Below are 17,298 nucleotides of genomic sequence, written 5' to 3'. Positions count from 1 at the left end.
GTGTGTGGTGCCTGGTCTGTGGGTGCTGAGTAGATAAAGCCCTCACTGCTTAGGCAGATGTGTGGGAGTGAGCCCTGTGGTTAGGGAGCTGTGTGGCACGTCCCCTGGCTTTGCTAAGCTTGTCCCTCTGCACCTGGGCTTCCTGTGTGGGGTTGCCCCTGTGTGGCACTGTCACCCCTTCCATTCTCACCCCAGCAGGGCCATGGAATCAGAGCAAAGCAGCAGGAAGCCTTTGGGGTAGGGGTGAGGAGTAAGGGGGAGTATAGCCAGCTCTTCCTGGTGGGCTGACCCCTTTTTTGGGGCTGCCTGTGGCCCCTCCTGCCATGGTGCTCAGTGCAGTGCCAGCTGTCCCCCAGCTCTGCTCTGCCCTGACCAAACATCACAACACTGCACTGCGGAAGAAGACTGCCAGAGCCTAGTGGCATATCAAGAACAGATTTATTTAAAAAGTGACAATCACATAGTTCATCTTGTGAAGAGCTCCGCAGCCTCGGACCCTGTGCTCGCTGGGAGCATGTGGAGTGTGTAATGAAGGGCAGGGAGGCAGGGGCTGGCACGGCAGCGGCCACAGGGTCCTGGGCCTGACCCAGCCAAGAGGTGATGGAGACAAATGCAGCTCCAACAGCAAGGAGGAAGGTGCTGGGTAGCTGAGAAATGCCTGAGGTACATCCCAGCCTGTGGTGCAGAGCCACTGAGCTAGGCAGGGGTGGCTCCTTTGGAGGATGCACGGTTAGAAAAAATACAAAAAACAAAGTCTCTAGAAAATGTTGATTCTTGCACAATAGAAAATAGATCTGCCTGATTTTTTTGAAAGCAATTTGGTTTTTAACGTCTAGTGCTGATTGTTCCCCCAGGGTGCAGGAGGGCGATGCCAGTGGCTGTGCACGCGCTTGGGGGCTGGTGTTCCTGGAAGTCCCGGGAGAAGCCTCGCTCCTGCCCCGCGACCGCACGCAGGCCGAGGTCAGTTCAGCTTCCCCTCGCTGTGGCGCTCTTGCCGCAGCGCTCGAGGCAGCTTGGGGTTGATGAAAAATCCTTTCAAGAACAAGTCTCGGACAAAATAGGGCAGGTAGCGGTGTATGAAATACATCAGCCCAAGGCCCTGCCCTGGGTAGTAGCGCACGGCTGGGTTGGCAGCCAGGAGCCCGTCTGTGATGCTGTTCACCACCGCGCTGAGGTCCTCCACCGCCACCTTCATGAACTGGATGAACTGGCGGTTGATCTCCTCCACGTAGTCCTCGCCGTAGGCCTGCAGCAGCTCCTGGGGCAGGCTGGCCACCAGCTGTTGCTTCTGCAGGTTCCAGAAGGCAGGGTCGCATGTTGTCCCTGCAAGGACGTGAGCTGCATGGGCCCCCCCCTCCTCCAGTGCCTCCAACATGGGTGCCAGGGGCCCCTGGTCCCCGCCCAGCCTCTTGGGATGATCCTGCTGAAACCCCTGCCGAGCTCTGCCATGGGTGGAGCACCATGGTGGCTCTTTGTAGCTCAGGACTGGACCAGGGGTCTCAGACCCTGCCTGAAATGGGGATGGTGCTACTGTAAAGGTGGCTGAGCTGGTTTGGCCAGCCCCAGCGGCCAAGGATCTGCTGACACTTGATTCTGACCATGCCTCTCACCAAGAGGAGCCTAAAGGCCCGAGAATGGCCACTGTCCCCAGGGAGGTGGGTGGGGATGCTCAGAAACTGCATCCTGCACTGCCAGCAGCTCCTGCCATTGCTGTCTCTTCCACCTCCCCAGGGTATCTGCCCTTTGCTTGCTGGTGCAGGCAGCCAACCCTCTTACCTGTTTTGTAGTAGCCGGGCAGGATGATGCTGACTTTGATGCCCCAGGGCTGGAGCTCACTGCGGAAGGTGTCCATGAGCAGGCTGAGGGCTGCTTTTGATGCCCCGTAGGCTGCCAGGCAGGGGAAGGGTAGGTCACCTGGCAGGAGAGGCAGGATGAGTGAGCGGGCTCTCAGGCAGCTGCCTTCAGGGGCAGGTAGGGACCGCAGGAGGGCTTGCGTAGGGCTGCGCTCCTGGCCACAGCCCGAGGAAAGGGTTTCGGGTGCCAGCCTGGTGCAGCTGCCTGGGGAAGCAGAGGTGCCCAGGGGGAGTTGGAGCTGCACCACCATGGGCATGCTCAACCCGCACCCAAGCTGGGGGTCCAAGGGGCCTGGGGGCTGTGCTGAAGGCAGGTTGCTCACCTGCGGGGCTGCTGACGGTGACGATGCGGCCGCCAGCGGAGCGGAGGAGGGGCAGCAGCCCCTTAGTGAGCTCCAGTGAGCCGAAGAAGTTCACCTCCATGCAGGTGCGAAACTTGCCCAGCGGTGAGAGCTCGGCGTCGGCAATGGTGTCGTTGAAGCCAGCGTTGTTCACCAGACCCCAGAGCCCTGCGGGGATGGAATGCTCAAAGAGGTGACCTGAATGGGGGAATTGCAGGGTGACCTGGGACAAGGCTGTTGGCACGAGGGTCTGCAGGGGTGCAGCCCACAATGGGGAGGCATGTGGAGGCTTGGGACTGCCACGCTGGCCACAAGCCAGTCCCAGGGAGCTGTGTTGGGTCCCAGAGGGGGGCCAAGGGCTCGTACCTGTGCTGTTGGTGTGGGCCTGGATGTGCTGCAAGACGCGCTGGATGTCCTCCGGCTTGGTCAGGTCCATCTGCAGCAGCGTCAGCCTCGACGAGCAGCTGCTGTGCAGCTCCTGGGCGCCAGGACTCTGCGTGTCCAACACGCTGGCGAACACCCGAAAGCCCATGGAGTCCAAGTGCCGCGCCGTTGCCTGCCCAAAGCCCGAGTCACAGCCTGTGAGAACCGAGAGGAGCCCTGCAGTGGCCGGTGACAGCCACAGCCACTGTCCCCAGCCCCGAGGGACCCCCTCAACTCTGCCTCTCCCTCCCTAGGGACCAAAACCCCTGCCCTGGCATCCATCACCCCCTCAAGACTCTTTGGCTCATCACCCTGCTCCAGTTCCCAACCTGCCAGGGACATGACCTTGCCCTGGGGCATTTGCAGGTTGTGGAGCTGCTGTTTTCTCTCTCTATCGCACAGAGGAGGAAGAAAACACTCGCTTATCTGCAACCCCATCACCCTGGGTGCCTCTCTGATGCAAGGTGCAGATAAAACTGCAGGCACAATGAGGCACTGGGACAGACCAGAGTTCAGCAGTGATGCAGGGCAGGAGGCATCACCCCCCAAATTATCCTCTAAAAGCTCCATCAGGCACCACTGGGAGCTGGCACAAGGCTCCATGGAGACACTGTCTTTTCCCTGAATGATTTTTGCTTCCCAGAAATGGTGGCCAAGAGGCACAGCAGCAACCCATCACCTGACTGGGGTGCTGAGGAGATTAAAAATGGGGAGGAGGGAAAAAAAAAAAGAGAGATCCTGGTCTGCTCCTGCCACTCTGCATCCTCCAAGGGGGCATTGGGTGGAGATGTCCCATGCCAGGGAGCACTGGGTGCTGCCTGGGTTCCAGCCTCATCTCCTCCATCTCACCTCAAGTAGAGGCACTGCAGGTGACACCGTCACCCGCAAAGCCACTGTCAGGGTGGCTGGGGGACAAGCTGGGCAGGAGCTGGGAGTTGCAGGGCAGTGGCAGGGCTGATGGCCAGGTTGGAGCGGCCGGGCTGCAAACAAACAGTGGCAGCAAGGTACAGCCTGTTCCCGGGGCCGATGGCCGCGCTGATAGCTTGGGGGAGCCCGCGCCACCACCGCTGCCCAGCCACATTAACCATTAACAAGGAAGCGCTGGAGGGGCAGCCCCATAGCCCCTGCACCCTCCTGCCTGGCACCCTTGGGTGCTCCTTAGGACATCCCTAAGAAAAAGCCCTATCCGGCACCTGGAACCACCCCAGGATGGACACAACGATGGCCCCGAGTGCTGTCACCTGCTCCACAGGCCCCCATGAGACCCCAGGCCCCTCCCGCCAGCCCCAGGGTGGGCACAAGGACTGGCTGCCCCCACCCCGGCTCCCCGCTCCTGCACCCTTCGGCTAGGATTGGGGTGCTGCCAGCTCCAGCTCACAGGGTGCCAGCTATGCCGTCACCAGCTCAGCGTCTGCAGGCCCATCCCCAACTCAGCTTTGCTTTATTGCTGCGTCAGAAAACGTAACTGAAGTCCCTGGCCAGAGGCCAGAGTGATAACACACCCCAGAGGTGCTCAGCTCATGGGAAAGGGGCTGCAGGAACCCCCCTTTTCCCACACAATGCCCAGCACCCATCATGAGCACACACCAGGCTGGCTCAGAGTCCCCCGGCATCACCCCCCGGTGCCGCAGGGGATGCCAAAGGTGCCGTAGGCTGCTGGCATGGCACATCCGCCTCTCCCCTCCCTGGGAACAGGTCGTGCTGCCAGCAGCCGGCCAGATAAGGTGCATTTCGCCTTTCCCAACAGGGCAGGAGAAAACTGCAATAAAGATAAGGCTTAAAAATAAAAGTGCTTGTGGCCACGGCCTCACCGTGCCACAGCCAGCACTCTGCCCACCGCTGCCACCGGGACACGGTTACCTGCGCCGCTCCCGCCTCAGCTAGCAAGAAAAACTTCTAGTCCAAACACGAAGCTCTCCATCACCTCCTGAGCATCAAAACACCAGGAAACATCCCAAAAACCTGAGAGAGCCAGGCTTGCCAGCTTGTTTCAGGCAAGCCTGGCAAGGAGGGAGCAAACACAGCCACAAGCTATCCGAGGCAGGCAGTGTTTGTTTTGCCTTAGTGGAGTGGGGCGGTCGGAAGATTTGTTTCGGAAGTTTTAATTTATTCACACACACACACACAAAAAAAACCTTCTGGGAGGCTGGCAGGAGGCCCAGGGCCAGGAGGGCGAGGATGCTCTGGTGTTATTTAAGGTCTCTGTTGCTGCTCGACTTCCTGGCCGCCAGGCTGAGGCATGGCCAAGAGTGCAGGGAGGGACAATTAAACCCCCGGGACCAAAACACATGGCCCCGAAGCACAGCAGCTCACCCAGGGCCATGCTTGAACCCCGTGGCTACCAGCACATGAGCCGCCGGCCACACTGGGGCTGGCACAGGAGCCGTCACCGCTGTCCCAGCTTCGGGATCGCCGGAGCCGGCCAGTCTGTGCAGCCCCAGCAAGGCTGGCGCTAGGCACGCTGCCGCGAGGATGCTGCATCACGAGGAGACACCGGCGCCAGCTCCCTCCCGCCCCGGCTCCCGGCTTGCCAACTGGTCTTGCATCCATGCTGGCGGGAGGGACCACGGTCGGACCGAGCACAGGAGAAGCCCAGCATAGGGAGTGCAATGGAGGAGGGCCTGTGGCTCGCAGCTCCCCATCGCATCCCTCCATCACATCCCCCCCATGGGCCCTGGGCCAGCAGTCAGAGGCTTTTGCTGCAGTGGGAGCAGAGCCTGAGCCTGGGTTGCAACCAGTTCTGCTTTGGTGCGGGCACATTTCTTTCAGGTTAGTCAGGCATGGCACTGGCTTTTTGCTGTCTCAGGTGTTCGCTCCTGCAGGCAGCACCAAGGCTGCCATGCACAGACACATGCTCAAAATCAACACCGCGGTTTGCTGAGTGGAGCTGAGATGGGTGATAACACAGCTACTGTCCAGGAGGTGCAAACCACAACCCCCCCACCCCTGTGCGCGCTACCGGCACGGTATGTAATGGAGGGCTGGTGGCACAGGTCTGCACTGCTCACTTCCCTGAGACATAGGAGTGGCTTTCCCACCTGAGCTGTGAGCCATGCATCCTCATCCCTGAGCCATGGAGCTGCAAGCTGTGCATCCTCATCCCTGAACCAAGAGTCAAGCATGCTAATCATCAGGACACAATCCATGCATCCTCATCCTGAAGCTGTGATCCAAGCATCCTCATCCCTGAGCCACGCACTATGGGATAGGACCAGCACAGACCTGCTAAATCTCAGGAATCACAAGCACAGCTTGGCTGAAAAAGTGCTGTGTGGCTGCAAAGCTGCCCAGAGCACTATGGGTGCTCCCTGGGAGCTGCTCCCTCCACAGCCACTCCAGCCTGGGACCTCCAATGGAGCAGCTCCTCCGGGGTCAGCCCTGGCAGCGTGGGCAACTGGCAGTCCCCAGTAAGGATAGGCAGCGGGGCGGCCATGGGGAATTCTTTGGGAACGCTCGATCTCTCAATAAGCATGGAGACAGCTGGTGCCTGTCAGCTGGACCAGACACCTGGAGCAACATCATCCCTTCCCCAGCTCTGCAGCCATCACCTTGGTGACCCATGTACCCCCCACAGACCTGCCACCGCTCCCCAAATCCCAGGACATCAATCCTGCAACCTCTGCCTGGTCCCCACCAAAACCACAGAGCTTTTGGGCTGCGTGCCCCACCATCCTGCCCGAGACACCTTGCCAAGACGGGGCTGTCACTACTGTCACCAGCCTCCCAGCCCCGCGATGGCGCTGGGCTCAAGGACACAGTCAGCCGGAGGGGAGCCGAGGCACCGAGGCCGAGCGGATTAACACGCTGAGCTGCTTGTTTCCATAGGCTCAAGCTCAAATCCTGCCTGGGATGCCAAGCTAAACATGACTGACATTTTGCTCAGAGGTGTTGTCTTCTGGCCCCGGCAGGATTCATCGCCTCGGATCCAGCTCCTCCAGGCGCAGGATGGGGTTGAGCCCGGCGGGAGGCTGTGCCGGGCACCGGAGCGGGTGCAGCAGGGACAGATTCTGGCTCAGCTGCTTGGGGACAGTCACCCTGGGAGCCTCATGCGGATCCTGTGGAGGAGGAATCCCAGGGCAAAGTGATATTGGAGGGGATGTGGCACCCCAAAAGTGACTGGGGGAGGGGGCTTACCACATGGAGCATGTCTGAGTGGGAGGAATCACCAAGCAAAAGCCTGGATAGGGAGGGCAGGGCCGGGCCCTGTGGCCAACACCTCCCGGATGCCATACACATTTGGAGTGAGGAGCGATAAAGGGGTGATGTCAGCCCCAGGCAAGAGGGAACAAATTCTTGGCAGAGCACTGAAGAGGGAGGGGATGGCAGGAGCACCTGTGCCCATGGCAGCTGAGCTGCCACGGCTGCCCGGTCCAGCCATCACCCACCGCCTGCCCACACCCGAGGTCCTGCTGGAGGAGCAGGGCCGGGCAGGGGCACCAGCAGCCCCCACCCCACCCGGAGGCATCACCGTCAACAGGAAACCGCACCCCAGCCAGCAGCTCCCACAGCAGCGTGCCATGCCAGCAGCGGGGTGCCCCCGCTCCCCTCGGGCCCCCCAGGAGCAGCCTCTGTGTCCGGGCACTGGAGGATGCGGCCAAGGTGGCAGGAGGTGACAGAAGCCCTGGTGATGGCGCTGCTGCTGGTCCCCAGTACCCAGCTTTGGGAAGCCATGAGCTGAATTAGATGAAATTAAACCCAGGGAGATACCTTCAGGGATGACCCAAATCCCATCCCCAAACCTCTGGCAAGGGGACAACACACAAGCCCCCCCGCAACCCAAGCAGCCTGAGGGGGTGTCCCTGCAAAGCCTCAGCCTCCTTCCCTGGGCAGGACCTGAGCCAAGGGGGGGCACATGTTTCCCCCCAGGACCCCCCATATGGCACAGCCAGCACAGGGAGATTACCGGGGTGCTGACAGCTCCCGCAGCCCAGAATGAAGTGTCACATCTATGTCCCTCCAGTGGGTCCCACAGGGTGGGGATCAGGCAGACCCCCAGCCCCGCCAGGGGGACCTGTGGACCATGGCAGAAGACTGAGCTGCAGATGCCCAGCACTGCTGGGGGTACCGGGGTGACCCAACCCCCTCCCCATGCCTGGGACAAGAGCCAGATGGTGTGAATTACAACAGATTAGCCAAGTGTTTCTGAAGACTTGCACGCCATCACCTCCTCTCAGGAAGATATTTTTTACTTAACAAACCAAAGAGAAGGGGGAAAATCTGATTTTCTGCCCAGACAACCTGAAGCAGCCGGGCAGAGATTACAAGGAGCCCTGAGGCTGGTGCGGATGCACCCACAGCTCTTGAATTAAAGCCCATTTCTCAGGAGCAGGCACTGGTGCATCAGTATTGGGGACCCAATGACACAAGAACAGCCATGAGATAAATCAATGTGGGCAGCCACAGCCCTCCCTGTCACTAAAAGCCACCCAGATGCCTTATCCCCCCTGCCAAAGCTGGGCAGCAGATGCTGCTTGCAAGTAGTGAGGCAAATGAAGCCAGGAGCTTGTTACATTGCACATAGCTCTAATGCAGCCAGGACAGTGATGAGCCCAACCAGGACAGAAAAGAGCCCAACCACCTTTTCCTGCACAAGGCCAGTGCCTGGTGAGATGCTCGAGGAGGTCAGGATCCATCCATGAACTTGCAATCATCCTTAGTGCAGGCTTTAAGCTCTGGGGAAGGCAGCTTAGCACCCAGACCTGCCAAGCTCAGCTTAAATGCTTGCACCAGCAGATGCAAAAAGCACCCAGATCTTCTTCAGATGTGGGAGCTACAGGCACAGGACAGCCCTGGAAATAACCCAGCCCCAGCACAGCAGTGATGCTGCTGCCAGCGAGGACCAACCCAGGGCTTGCAAACAGGCAGGGTGGAGGAAGTGCCTCTCCTCCCAGCCACACTTCAGGGTTTCACAGAAAAATGGCACAGAAATTTCCTAGAAGCAGCTGCTCGCCACCTCCCAGGGCCAGAAAAGATCATCCAGCAGCCACCATCCACAAGGGAGATTGTCTCCTTGAAAGGAGCAGCCAGACTCTTCTGTTCAAGGATTTGATCTTCCTGTGGGAAGGAATGAGCAGGAGAAGACAGCAGTGTGGATGTCACCTGGGAAAGGGCACGGCCTGTACGTCAGAGCTAATCTGAGATGGATGGATGTCCCCCAGAGAAGAGGAAGTTGTGAAGAGCTGCAGCGATAAATGGGTTAATAATCACCTTCAGAGGGAACACGGTGAAATGGGAACACGGCACCAGCGAGAGCCATCTATCAGCAAGAGCTGTCACTGGGAAGGACACCCGTGGCCCAGGGACGGCTCGGCCACATGGGTGCAGATGCAAAGGCAGTGCCTGTAACACATCTGCCTGCGCTCTGGAGAGGCCAGGTGGAACCAGGCTGGGAAGCCAGAAAGCTCCACCAGCCACAGCTGGGATGCAGCACTGAAGATGCTCCTGGGGAATGAGGCAGTGGCAGCAAAGCCATGGCTTGGGCACCTGCTGGGGCATCCCTGAGTTGCACAAGGGCTCCCCAGGGACTCTCAGCAGGCTGGAGAAACACCAGCCAAGCCCCATATCCATCTCTGAGAGGCAGAAAGTCATGCCTAAGGTCTGCTATGGACAGGGCTAAGCCATCCACAAAGCAGCAGAAGGGAAGATCAGCTCTTCTGTGCAGGCCACCACAAGCCATCACCACCTTGGGACACCTCAGGGAAGGTGGGACAGCAAAGCACCACAGGACCAGAAGAACCTCTGGCCATATGGTGGGTTAGGTCAACCATGGAAGAGATCTGAACTGCCACTCCACCCACCGCACCAGGGAGGCGGACAAGTCACAGGGGGCTGGGACAAAGTGCCAGCAGGGACAAAGCCAGGCTGGGGCAGTGCCAACCAAAGCCTTCACTCCATAGCAAGCCCAGGGGATCATGATGTGAAGCAGCTCAGAGTGTGCAGCACCACAATAAAGCTACAGAGGTTTCAGTGGAGTTGTAGCAGCGCAGGGCTATTTCGGCAATGAAATTCTACTTTGCTTGTAAGGTGCCACCTCATCAGTGCCCTTGTCACAAGAATAAACTCCCACTATGTGCCACAAGTCCAGGCAAGCGGAAAAACAGGTGCCAGCCCTGCCCATCCCCATATCATGATGGGCTCTCCAGTTGTACCAACTGTATTTTCTTCTGCACCTTGCAGACCCACATGGAGCTCAGTTGGTCTTCTTTTTTTTAAGAAACTGAGCAAAACACTTGAGTGAGCACCAGTTGAGCTTCAGCCAAGGCAGCTTTTTGAAATATATTGAGCTGTTGGGCTCTCCAGGCTGAGAGCCATATGCCCTTGGCCACCTCAAGCCACACCAGCCACTTCCATACCTGATTTAAGTTGTACCCTCCTCACCCTCCACCTGCAGCTCCCACCAGCTCTTCAGAGTCAGAATGTGAGTATCACAAGACTATTTTGGTGCATTTTCCCAAAATACATGAAGGTGGTCCTCCAGGCTGATGTGTTTAGACATAGTGTGCTGAACCAGGCTGAATGGAGATCCACAGGGCAGCACCCACACATCGTTCACCTTGGGAGAGTGCAGGCAGAGCCCAGCACAGCAGCTGAAGGGGGGAAAGAAGTCACCATGGGATGGCTGCACACTCCAGATTATAGAGCTTGTCCCCACCTGGTAACTGGCACCCTGGAGAAGAGCAAACATTGGTCGCAGTGTCTTTGGACAGGGTTATGAGCAGCACATGTGCACAGCATGATGTTTATGGCAAACTGGAGTATGACCAGCAGAGTGTGGAGGGATCACAAATCTGCTCAAGGGTGTGTCTGGTGGAAGCTGAGAGACCCAGGATCAGAAGATCACCACCACCAGAAGAAACAGAGAAAGGCTTGAAAGGAAATGCCAGACATTCAGAGCTTCCGCAGAGGACATCAGGGCGGGTATCTCCTCCCAGACCTCAGCTCTCCAGCCCATCCCTCCTCCATCTCCAGCCTGCCTGAGGAGCACCCACCATCTGGCTCCCCAGGGTCAGCTGCCCAGCAGGAGGCTGCGCTGCCACAAAGCCCATAAAGCTGAAAACTGCTTTTTCAAGATTACAGCCTGAGTGCCAGCAAATCCCAGGACAACCCCATGTGTGTCAGGGAAGCCAGCTCCCAACAGGAAAGTTGATAAAGCTCAGGGGCTGGCAGCACCCAGGCGAGGAGGAAGCAGAAGTGATGTGTTGCACATGGAAGCAGGCAGAGGCTGGGACATGAGAATGGCGACTGAAAACAGTGGACACACCTGGGCAACCAGGGAGAGCTGGAGGAGGAGGTAAAAATTCCCAAACTATATCTATAGCAACACACTGCCAGCATGGCAGCAACAGTCTTGGGCATTTCCCACCTCGCAGGCTCCACAGCAGCAACTCAGATCTGAGATGGCAGAAGGGACATCGGGAGGTGGAGACATATGAACACCCTGCAGCTGTTCCGCCCAGGTCAGCTGGGCAGGCACAGGTCCCCAGCTGGGGTTTTGGAACAGCACTGAAAGATGACTATGGGGAGAAGGCAAACACTTGCCCAGACTTAGTGGAGGCACCCTGAAGACCTCTCCCACCCCATTCCCACTCAAGACAAACCCTTTCTGTCCAAGTCCACAACTCCTGTGTTACCAGCAGTAAAGCAGCACAGCTCTTCTGCAAGCAAATCCTGACTTAAGGGGAGAGCTAGACTCAACAGTGGGTAACACAATCCCAGACCTCGTTAACAATGTGCTGCTCATTGGACTAAAGGGCAGCAACTGCCTACACTTCTCCTTCCGAAGCATCCGTTCCCATCTGACAATCTCATTTCTGCAGGGAAGTCTCAGCTTTGTTGCTCTCATGTCCCCGTGTAACCCTGAGCACTAATCAAGCCAGCTTGGGTTTCTCTACCAACTCCGTTCTCCCACAGTGTGCAACTTTGAGGCGCTTTTCCTCCTAATTAGCTGTGCTCATCATTTTTGGTTAACAGTGCTAAAAAAAAAAAAAACAACCCAAAACAAAAACCAAAACAAAAAAACCCCAAACAAAACCCACCCCAACAGGTCTGTGTCATCAGCAGGCTTTGAAAGTGCTTATTTAATAGCTAAAGGAGAAAGCTGAGTGTACATATCTAAATGGTTGTGGTGAGCAGGGATAGCTATCTATTTCTGAAGAAACCTAGCAAGAGGAAGAAGAATCCTAAAACCATGGAGGGCTGCTGACAGTGTGGGAAGAGCTTCAGCCCTGCAGAGAGGCAGAGAAAGCAGGTTTCCTCCTCTGCTCCCAGAAACCAGCAGCAAAACTCACAACTAGAGAGTTATATCTTGCACCTTTTTTTTTTCCTTCTTTAAAATACGCAAAGGATTGCTTGTACACCAGGGGTGGAGTTTGGGTGTTTAGTTTTGGTTCTGTTCCTCCCTCAGCTTGGAGGAGCAGTTGTCTCTGCTGTTAATTTTTAACACAACCTGGAAAAACCTGAGCAGTTCCTGGGAATGAGCTGATTTTCAGCCTGCACCTGGCCTGGGGAAGACCCCAGGTACCCCATAGCTGGCTCACCAGCTCCAGAAGCAGCGTGGAAGTTGCCTATGGAGAGCTGCAGTGTCTTTGCATGAGGCTTTGCCCAGCTTTGGCAGGCTCAGCAGCAAACACAGGCTGTGAATGTGCCGTGCCCATGCTCCAGCCGTGCCCTGGAGCAGAGGTGCCCATCCCAGAGCCAGCACACATTACTCAATAGCCCCAAAGTCCAGACCCTTAACATCTCCCAATCACCCAGTTTAGCTGAAAAATGGGTCTAAGAGACAGCATCAAAGTCCAGATGGGAGCGATGATGCCTTTTCTAACCTAGAAAAGTCATTTACCTTGGCGGCAGAACAGCGAGAGTCCCAACATCTGGATTGAATCACTCCGTCCTGCCACAGTCACCAGATGCTTCAACATCTGTTGAGTCCATGGGAAACATTGAAGCTCCACTTGACTACGATCAAGTTGCAAAACTTCTGTTAACCTTGAACACAATCTGAAGCCCTGACCCATTTCAGATCGCTAATGGGGCATGCAATCATAACAAGAGAGCCTCACCGGGAAAACAGTTTCCCCTACAGTGGAGAAGGAGGAGAAGAGAGGAGAATGTGGCAGGTTTGGGTCTGGAGCAGCCTGACCTGCCAACTGGTTTCGTTCACAAAGATGATTTGTTGGGGTACAGACCAGTCTGCAGGTGCCTCCTGGCTTTGTAGGCTGCACCGAGGAGGAGCAAGGATGCAAGTGACCCAACACACCTCCCCCAGGCAGCAGTCCTATGGCTTTGGGTTATTTCAGAGCTGTGTAATTAATTCAGGTGCAACCTTCACAGACAGAACAACGATCCACCATTTTCAACTTCTCATCCAAGCTGAAGTGGAAGAATCAATACATTGCTACACAACTTCTGTCTTCCCTCTGCTCTGGCAAAACCCTGCAGGCATGCAAGCTCTACAGGCTGGTTTGCATTCAGTCCTTTCCAAGGATCTGCATAATTCAGGCAATTAGCTACTGTCTGAAAAACCACCCTGAGCAGTCACACACAGCAGAGCTACGCAACACCAAGGGGCCCACAACTGCTCCAGGTGCACAGCAGGGCCCACGGATGCTCCCAGCCATCCCTCCACCACCTCCAAACACTAAATTCAGTTGTGTTCGGCAGTTTCTGTGGACTCACCGAATTTCACAGGCATCTACCAAGACCACAGGGACCAAAGGATGATCTAGGCCAACATCTAAACCAACCCAGGTCAGAACAAATCCTTGCATAAAGCGCTATCAGTCTGGATCTGGAGAGGCCAAGCAATAGAAGCTCATCACCTTCTCTCAAGGCTGCCCTCACAGACTATACCCCTTGCACAGGCTACAGGGGCTGGAGTGTTTTTATATCGATCCAGATAGGGGTACAAGCAACACCCCTTCCCTTCGCTCGCACAGCTCGGGGGGACCCTGACGCACCCAAGGACACCCAACGCTGCTATTTTCAGATTTGGGAACGGGCATGCACACACAGAAACCAGTCCTTTGATGCTCAGAGCAAGGCTGCTCCCGGTGAGTTACCAGCATACGGGTGCCAATTACCAGCATCCGCACCCTGGGGTGCCCTGACCACACAGCTCTCAGCTGCCCCGCAGCTTGCTGGTGCTGGATCAGCCTCAGGTCAGGCAGCTGCCTGTACCCAACCTGCCCACACCACAGGCATGTTGGGGTCCCTGCAGCTTCCCACGCTTGGCCAAAACCTGCACTGGACCATGAGCCTGTCTCCGAGGTAGATTTGGACTCACAGGCTGGCTCAGGACAGCATGTCAAGGTCAGCATGGAGACGGCTGCTGTCTCGTCCCAGCCTGGGTCAGAGCAGCTGATCTCTGCTCCCCTCCTCATCCTGCCTGTCCTCCCAGGGCTGACCTCTCCCAGCCCACACTGCACAGGAGGGCATTCTCCTCCTCACTGCAAACAGCTGTGACCTCCCTCAGGAAGGCAGGATTAACACTTTCCTGGCCCCCCGCCCCCAGCCAGGCTGCATATGCCGGAGCCGCACTCCCAGAGAAGCCGGATGGTCGGGATGCAGAGCAAGAGCCCCGAGGTCACAGCCATGGATAAACACAGCACCACAGGGACTAGTGGCCACCTACTTCGCTAGCCCAGGGGATGCACCATGGGAGACCGCAGCATTCCTCGCTCCTCTCTAGTGGCAGGCAGGACCAGGCAGCTGCCTATTTCTGCTCTGGCCAAGCCCTAGCCCCATGTGCAACACCTGAAATGCAAACTTGCAACAGTTGGGAAACACCACAACTTTCTAGTCCCTGCTGCTACTGCAGGGTCAGCAGCTGTGCTCTGCAGCAGCTCCACATCTGCTCTGCTACTCTCCCACCGAGCTGCATAGTTTGTTTCCCTTCAACGCCTCCCATAAACTAAATTTTGATTAGCCAATGATGTCCAGACCAGCATATGGGGCTGGAACATCACATGCAGAGCTTGACTTGGGATTGTTCCTGTGGGTCTGGGAGAGTGGGCAGCTGGAAGAGCTTAGACACCTCAACCAGGACATGCAGCAGTTGAACCTGTACAACTCCCTGCCACGGCATTAAGCCAGTGGCCAAGAAGTACATAACACAGGAAATGATGCCCAAAGCTTTTGGGGCTGGGACCTGCACTGCTCCATGGCAGGCATCAGGAGGGGACTTTGTGGCATTTCTTGGTTGACCTGCAGGGTCCAGCATGACACCCAGCATAGCAGAAGCCCTGTCCCCAACCTCACACACCTTCACTGATGCCTGGCATCCCCAGGCACCCAATTCCATGCTTTTCCCTCTGCTTCATTTTGCTTCACATGGGCAAGAGGAGGAAGGCCAGGCTGCCTTTCTCCAAGAGCTCACTCCTTTACTTACCCTCTCCGCCTGCCCCCACAGGAGACACCAGAAGAGACACCAGCAGCGACTCAATACCTAGTTGCCAGGAGGTGTCTGGAATTAATCCGTAAAAGAAACAGGCTAATTACTATGCAGATACTCAAGCAAGGGATGCTGTCTCAGGCAGAGCAGCCCTCGCATCTGCCCCTAGGCAGGCACCTGCTGGAGCAGCAGTAAGGAAACACTGATCCTGCACTGCAGGCAGCACCTCGAACCTGTAAAACCACAACGTATTTACAGCTGGGAGCAAACACACCAGAGCTGCAGAGGTGTCACCTCAACGCACCGGGGCAAGAACACCTTGTTCCAGCCACTGACTCACTAATTATACAGGCAGTGCCACAGAGCCAGGGCTGGCTTGACCTGGCATGCCACAGGGCACCTGCGAGCGCACGGCTGTCAGACGTGTCCTCCCCAAGCAGCCCTGCCCCGCTGCGGCTTTGACTTTGACTCTGTCGAATCATGCATTCATCCGCTGCCTTCCTCATCCGGACAGACCTCCTTCCGCTTCCCACCGGTGCTGCAGAGCCCTTCGAGCTGGATGGAGGATGCAGCTCTCACCTCTCCTTCTCAAAGGAAGTCCCCGTCACAAGACCCAGTTTTCTAGGAAATGCACAAACACCCTTTGGTGACTTGGCGGACTCCAAGCCCAGCCAAGACGTTCCCACCAGATGCAGGTTCCCATCCTTGGGACCACCACCACAGTCACACCCACAGGTTTCCCTCCCCTCTGCAGCACGCTCCCAGCACACCTGCGGCAACAGCCACCCTGGATCCAGCACTTCTTCCTCATCCCATGTCTGCTGCCATTGTCTCACAGCAAAGCACCCGCTGGCCATAGCTACCTTCATCATCCTCCAGTCCCACTGCCAGGACAAAGGAGAGGGCAAGGCACTTGCATATGAAGATATCCCCAAAGGATTCAGCTGCGAGCCTGTGCAAAGTCTGGGCTGGGTGTTCAGCACATCCCCTGCAGAGCCACCTTCCATATGGAGGAGCTCTGTGCCAGGCAGCCTAAAGAGGACCTGGGCAGCAGATGAGCAGCATTTCCCCAGGATGCCCTTGCAAAGGGGGGAAAGAGCCTCACTCATCCCCTGCAGCCCCAGGACAGACCTCTGGATGAAGCAGGGGTGCTCAGCCCCAGGTAGCCAGCTCCGCTGTAGCCTCTAGAGATGCCACAAGAAGCTTTCTAAGAACAAGCATGGCTCCAGAGAGAAGGAGAGAACAGCCAAGGTTCTCCAAAACGGCTCCACGCCAGCCCGACCACGTGTCATATTCAATCTCCCGGCTTTCGGAGGAAGCAGCTCCCAGCATCGTGCTGCAACTGGTGGTCAATGCTTGAGTCAAGGAGCCACTTGCAGAGGTCAGCGCAACTCTCTAAAGTCTCCTTACTTCAGGGCAGGGCCAACGGCAGGTGCAGCCCAGCCAGTTCTGCTTGAACGTGGAGGAGGGATGACCATGGTGGCTGTGCCACTGCTCTGTCCCAAGCACAGGATGGCACCCGGGGGGACCCCACTTGCAGCACCACACCGGTGCCCATGGGATGCCCCATTCCCCACCAACCCCGACCACACACCGGGGCCGTCGAGACGTCGAGGTCGTGTCCCCGCAACTCACCTGTGACAAGGACGGCTCTGCCCGCCACCGGCAGCAGCCTGCGGGGCGATGCCCACCACAGCAGCAGGCAGGCGGCGGCAGCGGCCAGGGCGAGCCCCAGGGGCAGCGGCAGGCAGGCACGGCACAGGCTCTGCAGCCCGGCCAGCAGCGCCAGGGGCAGCACCAGCCCCCGGCCCGGCCCCAGGGCTCGCCGGGCCGCCCGCAGCGCCAGGCTCCCGGCCAGCGCCGCCCACAACGCGCCGTACGCCCAGCGGTCCAGCCCCGGCTCCATCCCGGGCCCCGGCCCCGCCGCTGCCGCCGCGCCCGGCCCCGCCGCGCCCGTTTATAACCGCCCAGGCGGTGGGAAAGGGGCGGGGCCGCTCCCGCCCCCGCCAATGAGAGACGATCGGGCCCGAGCCGGGGCAGCGGGCACCGCCGGGACCGGCCCGGCACCCCAGCGGTACCGCGGCGGGGAGCGGGGCTGGGACCGGCGGCGCGGAGCCCCGCGGGACACCGGGGCAGCTCCGGATCGGCTCGGCTCGGCACGGCTCGGGACATTGTGCCACCTGGGTATGCAGGGCTCAGCCCAGTACGGCTTGGTTTGGCTCGGCTCAGCTTAGCCAGGCTCGGGACATTGGGCCACCTAGGTAGGCATGGCTCAGCTCAGCTCGGTTCAGAA

General features: G+C 57.9%; 1 protein-coding gene across 1 annotated transcript; it reads right to left on the bottom strand.

Annotated features, from left to right (window-relative positions):
- Nucleotides 1-498: 498 nt before the first annotated feature.
- Nucleotides 499-16,911, bottom strand: HSD11B2 (hydroxysteroid 11-beta dehydrogenase 2). Its single transcript, XM_065641235.1, has 5 exons — nt 16,641-16,911; nt 2,561-2,773; nt 2,177-2,362; nt 1,777-1,914; nt 499-1,323 (listed from the first exon to the last, which is right to left on the bottom strand). The coding sequence occupies exons 1-5, from the start codon at nt 16,909-16,911 to the stop codon at nt 962-964; spliced, it is 1,170 nt and encodes a 389-aa protein (XP_065497307.1). The 3' UTR covers nt 499-961.
- Between the last annotated feature and the right edge of the window lie 387 nt (nt 16,912-17,298).

Source organism: Caloenas nicobarica, chromosome 9 (genome assembly GCF_036013445.1).
Source record: "Caloenas nicobarica isolate bCalNic1 chromosome 9, bCalNic1.hap1, whole genome shotgun sequence".
Classification (NCBI taxonomy): domain Eukaryota; kingdom Metazoa; phylum Chordata; class Aves; order Columbiformes; family Columbidae; genus Caloenas; species Caloenas nicobarica.
The sequence above is the reverse complement of the archived record's forward strand: the minus strand, read 5'-3'. Positions and strand labels throughout refer to the sequence as shown.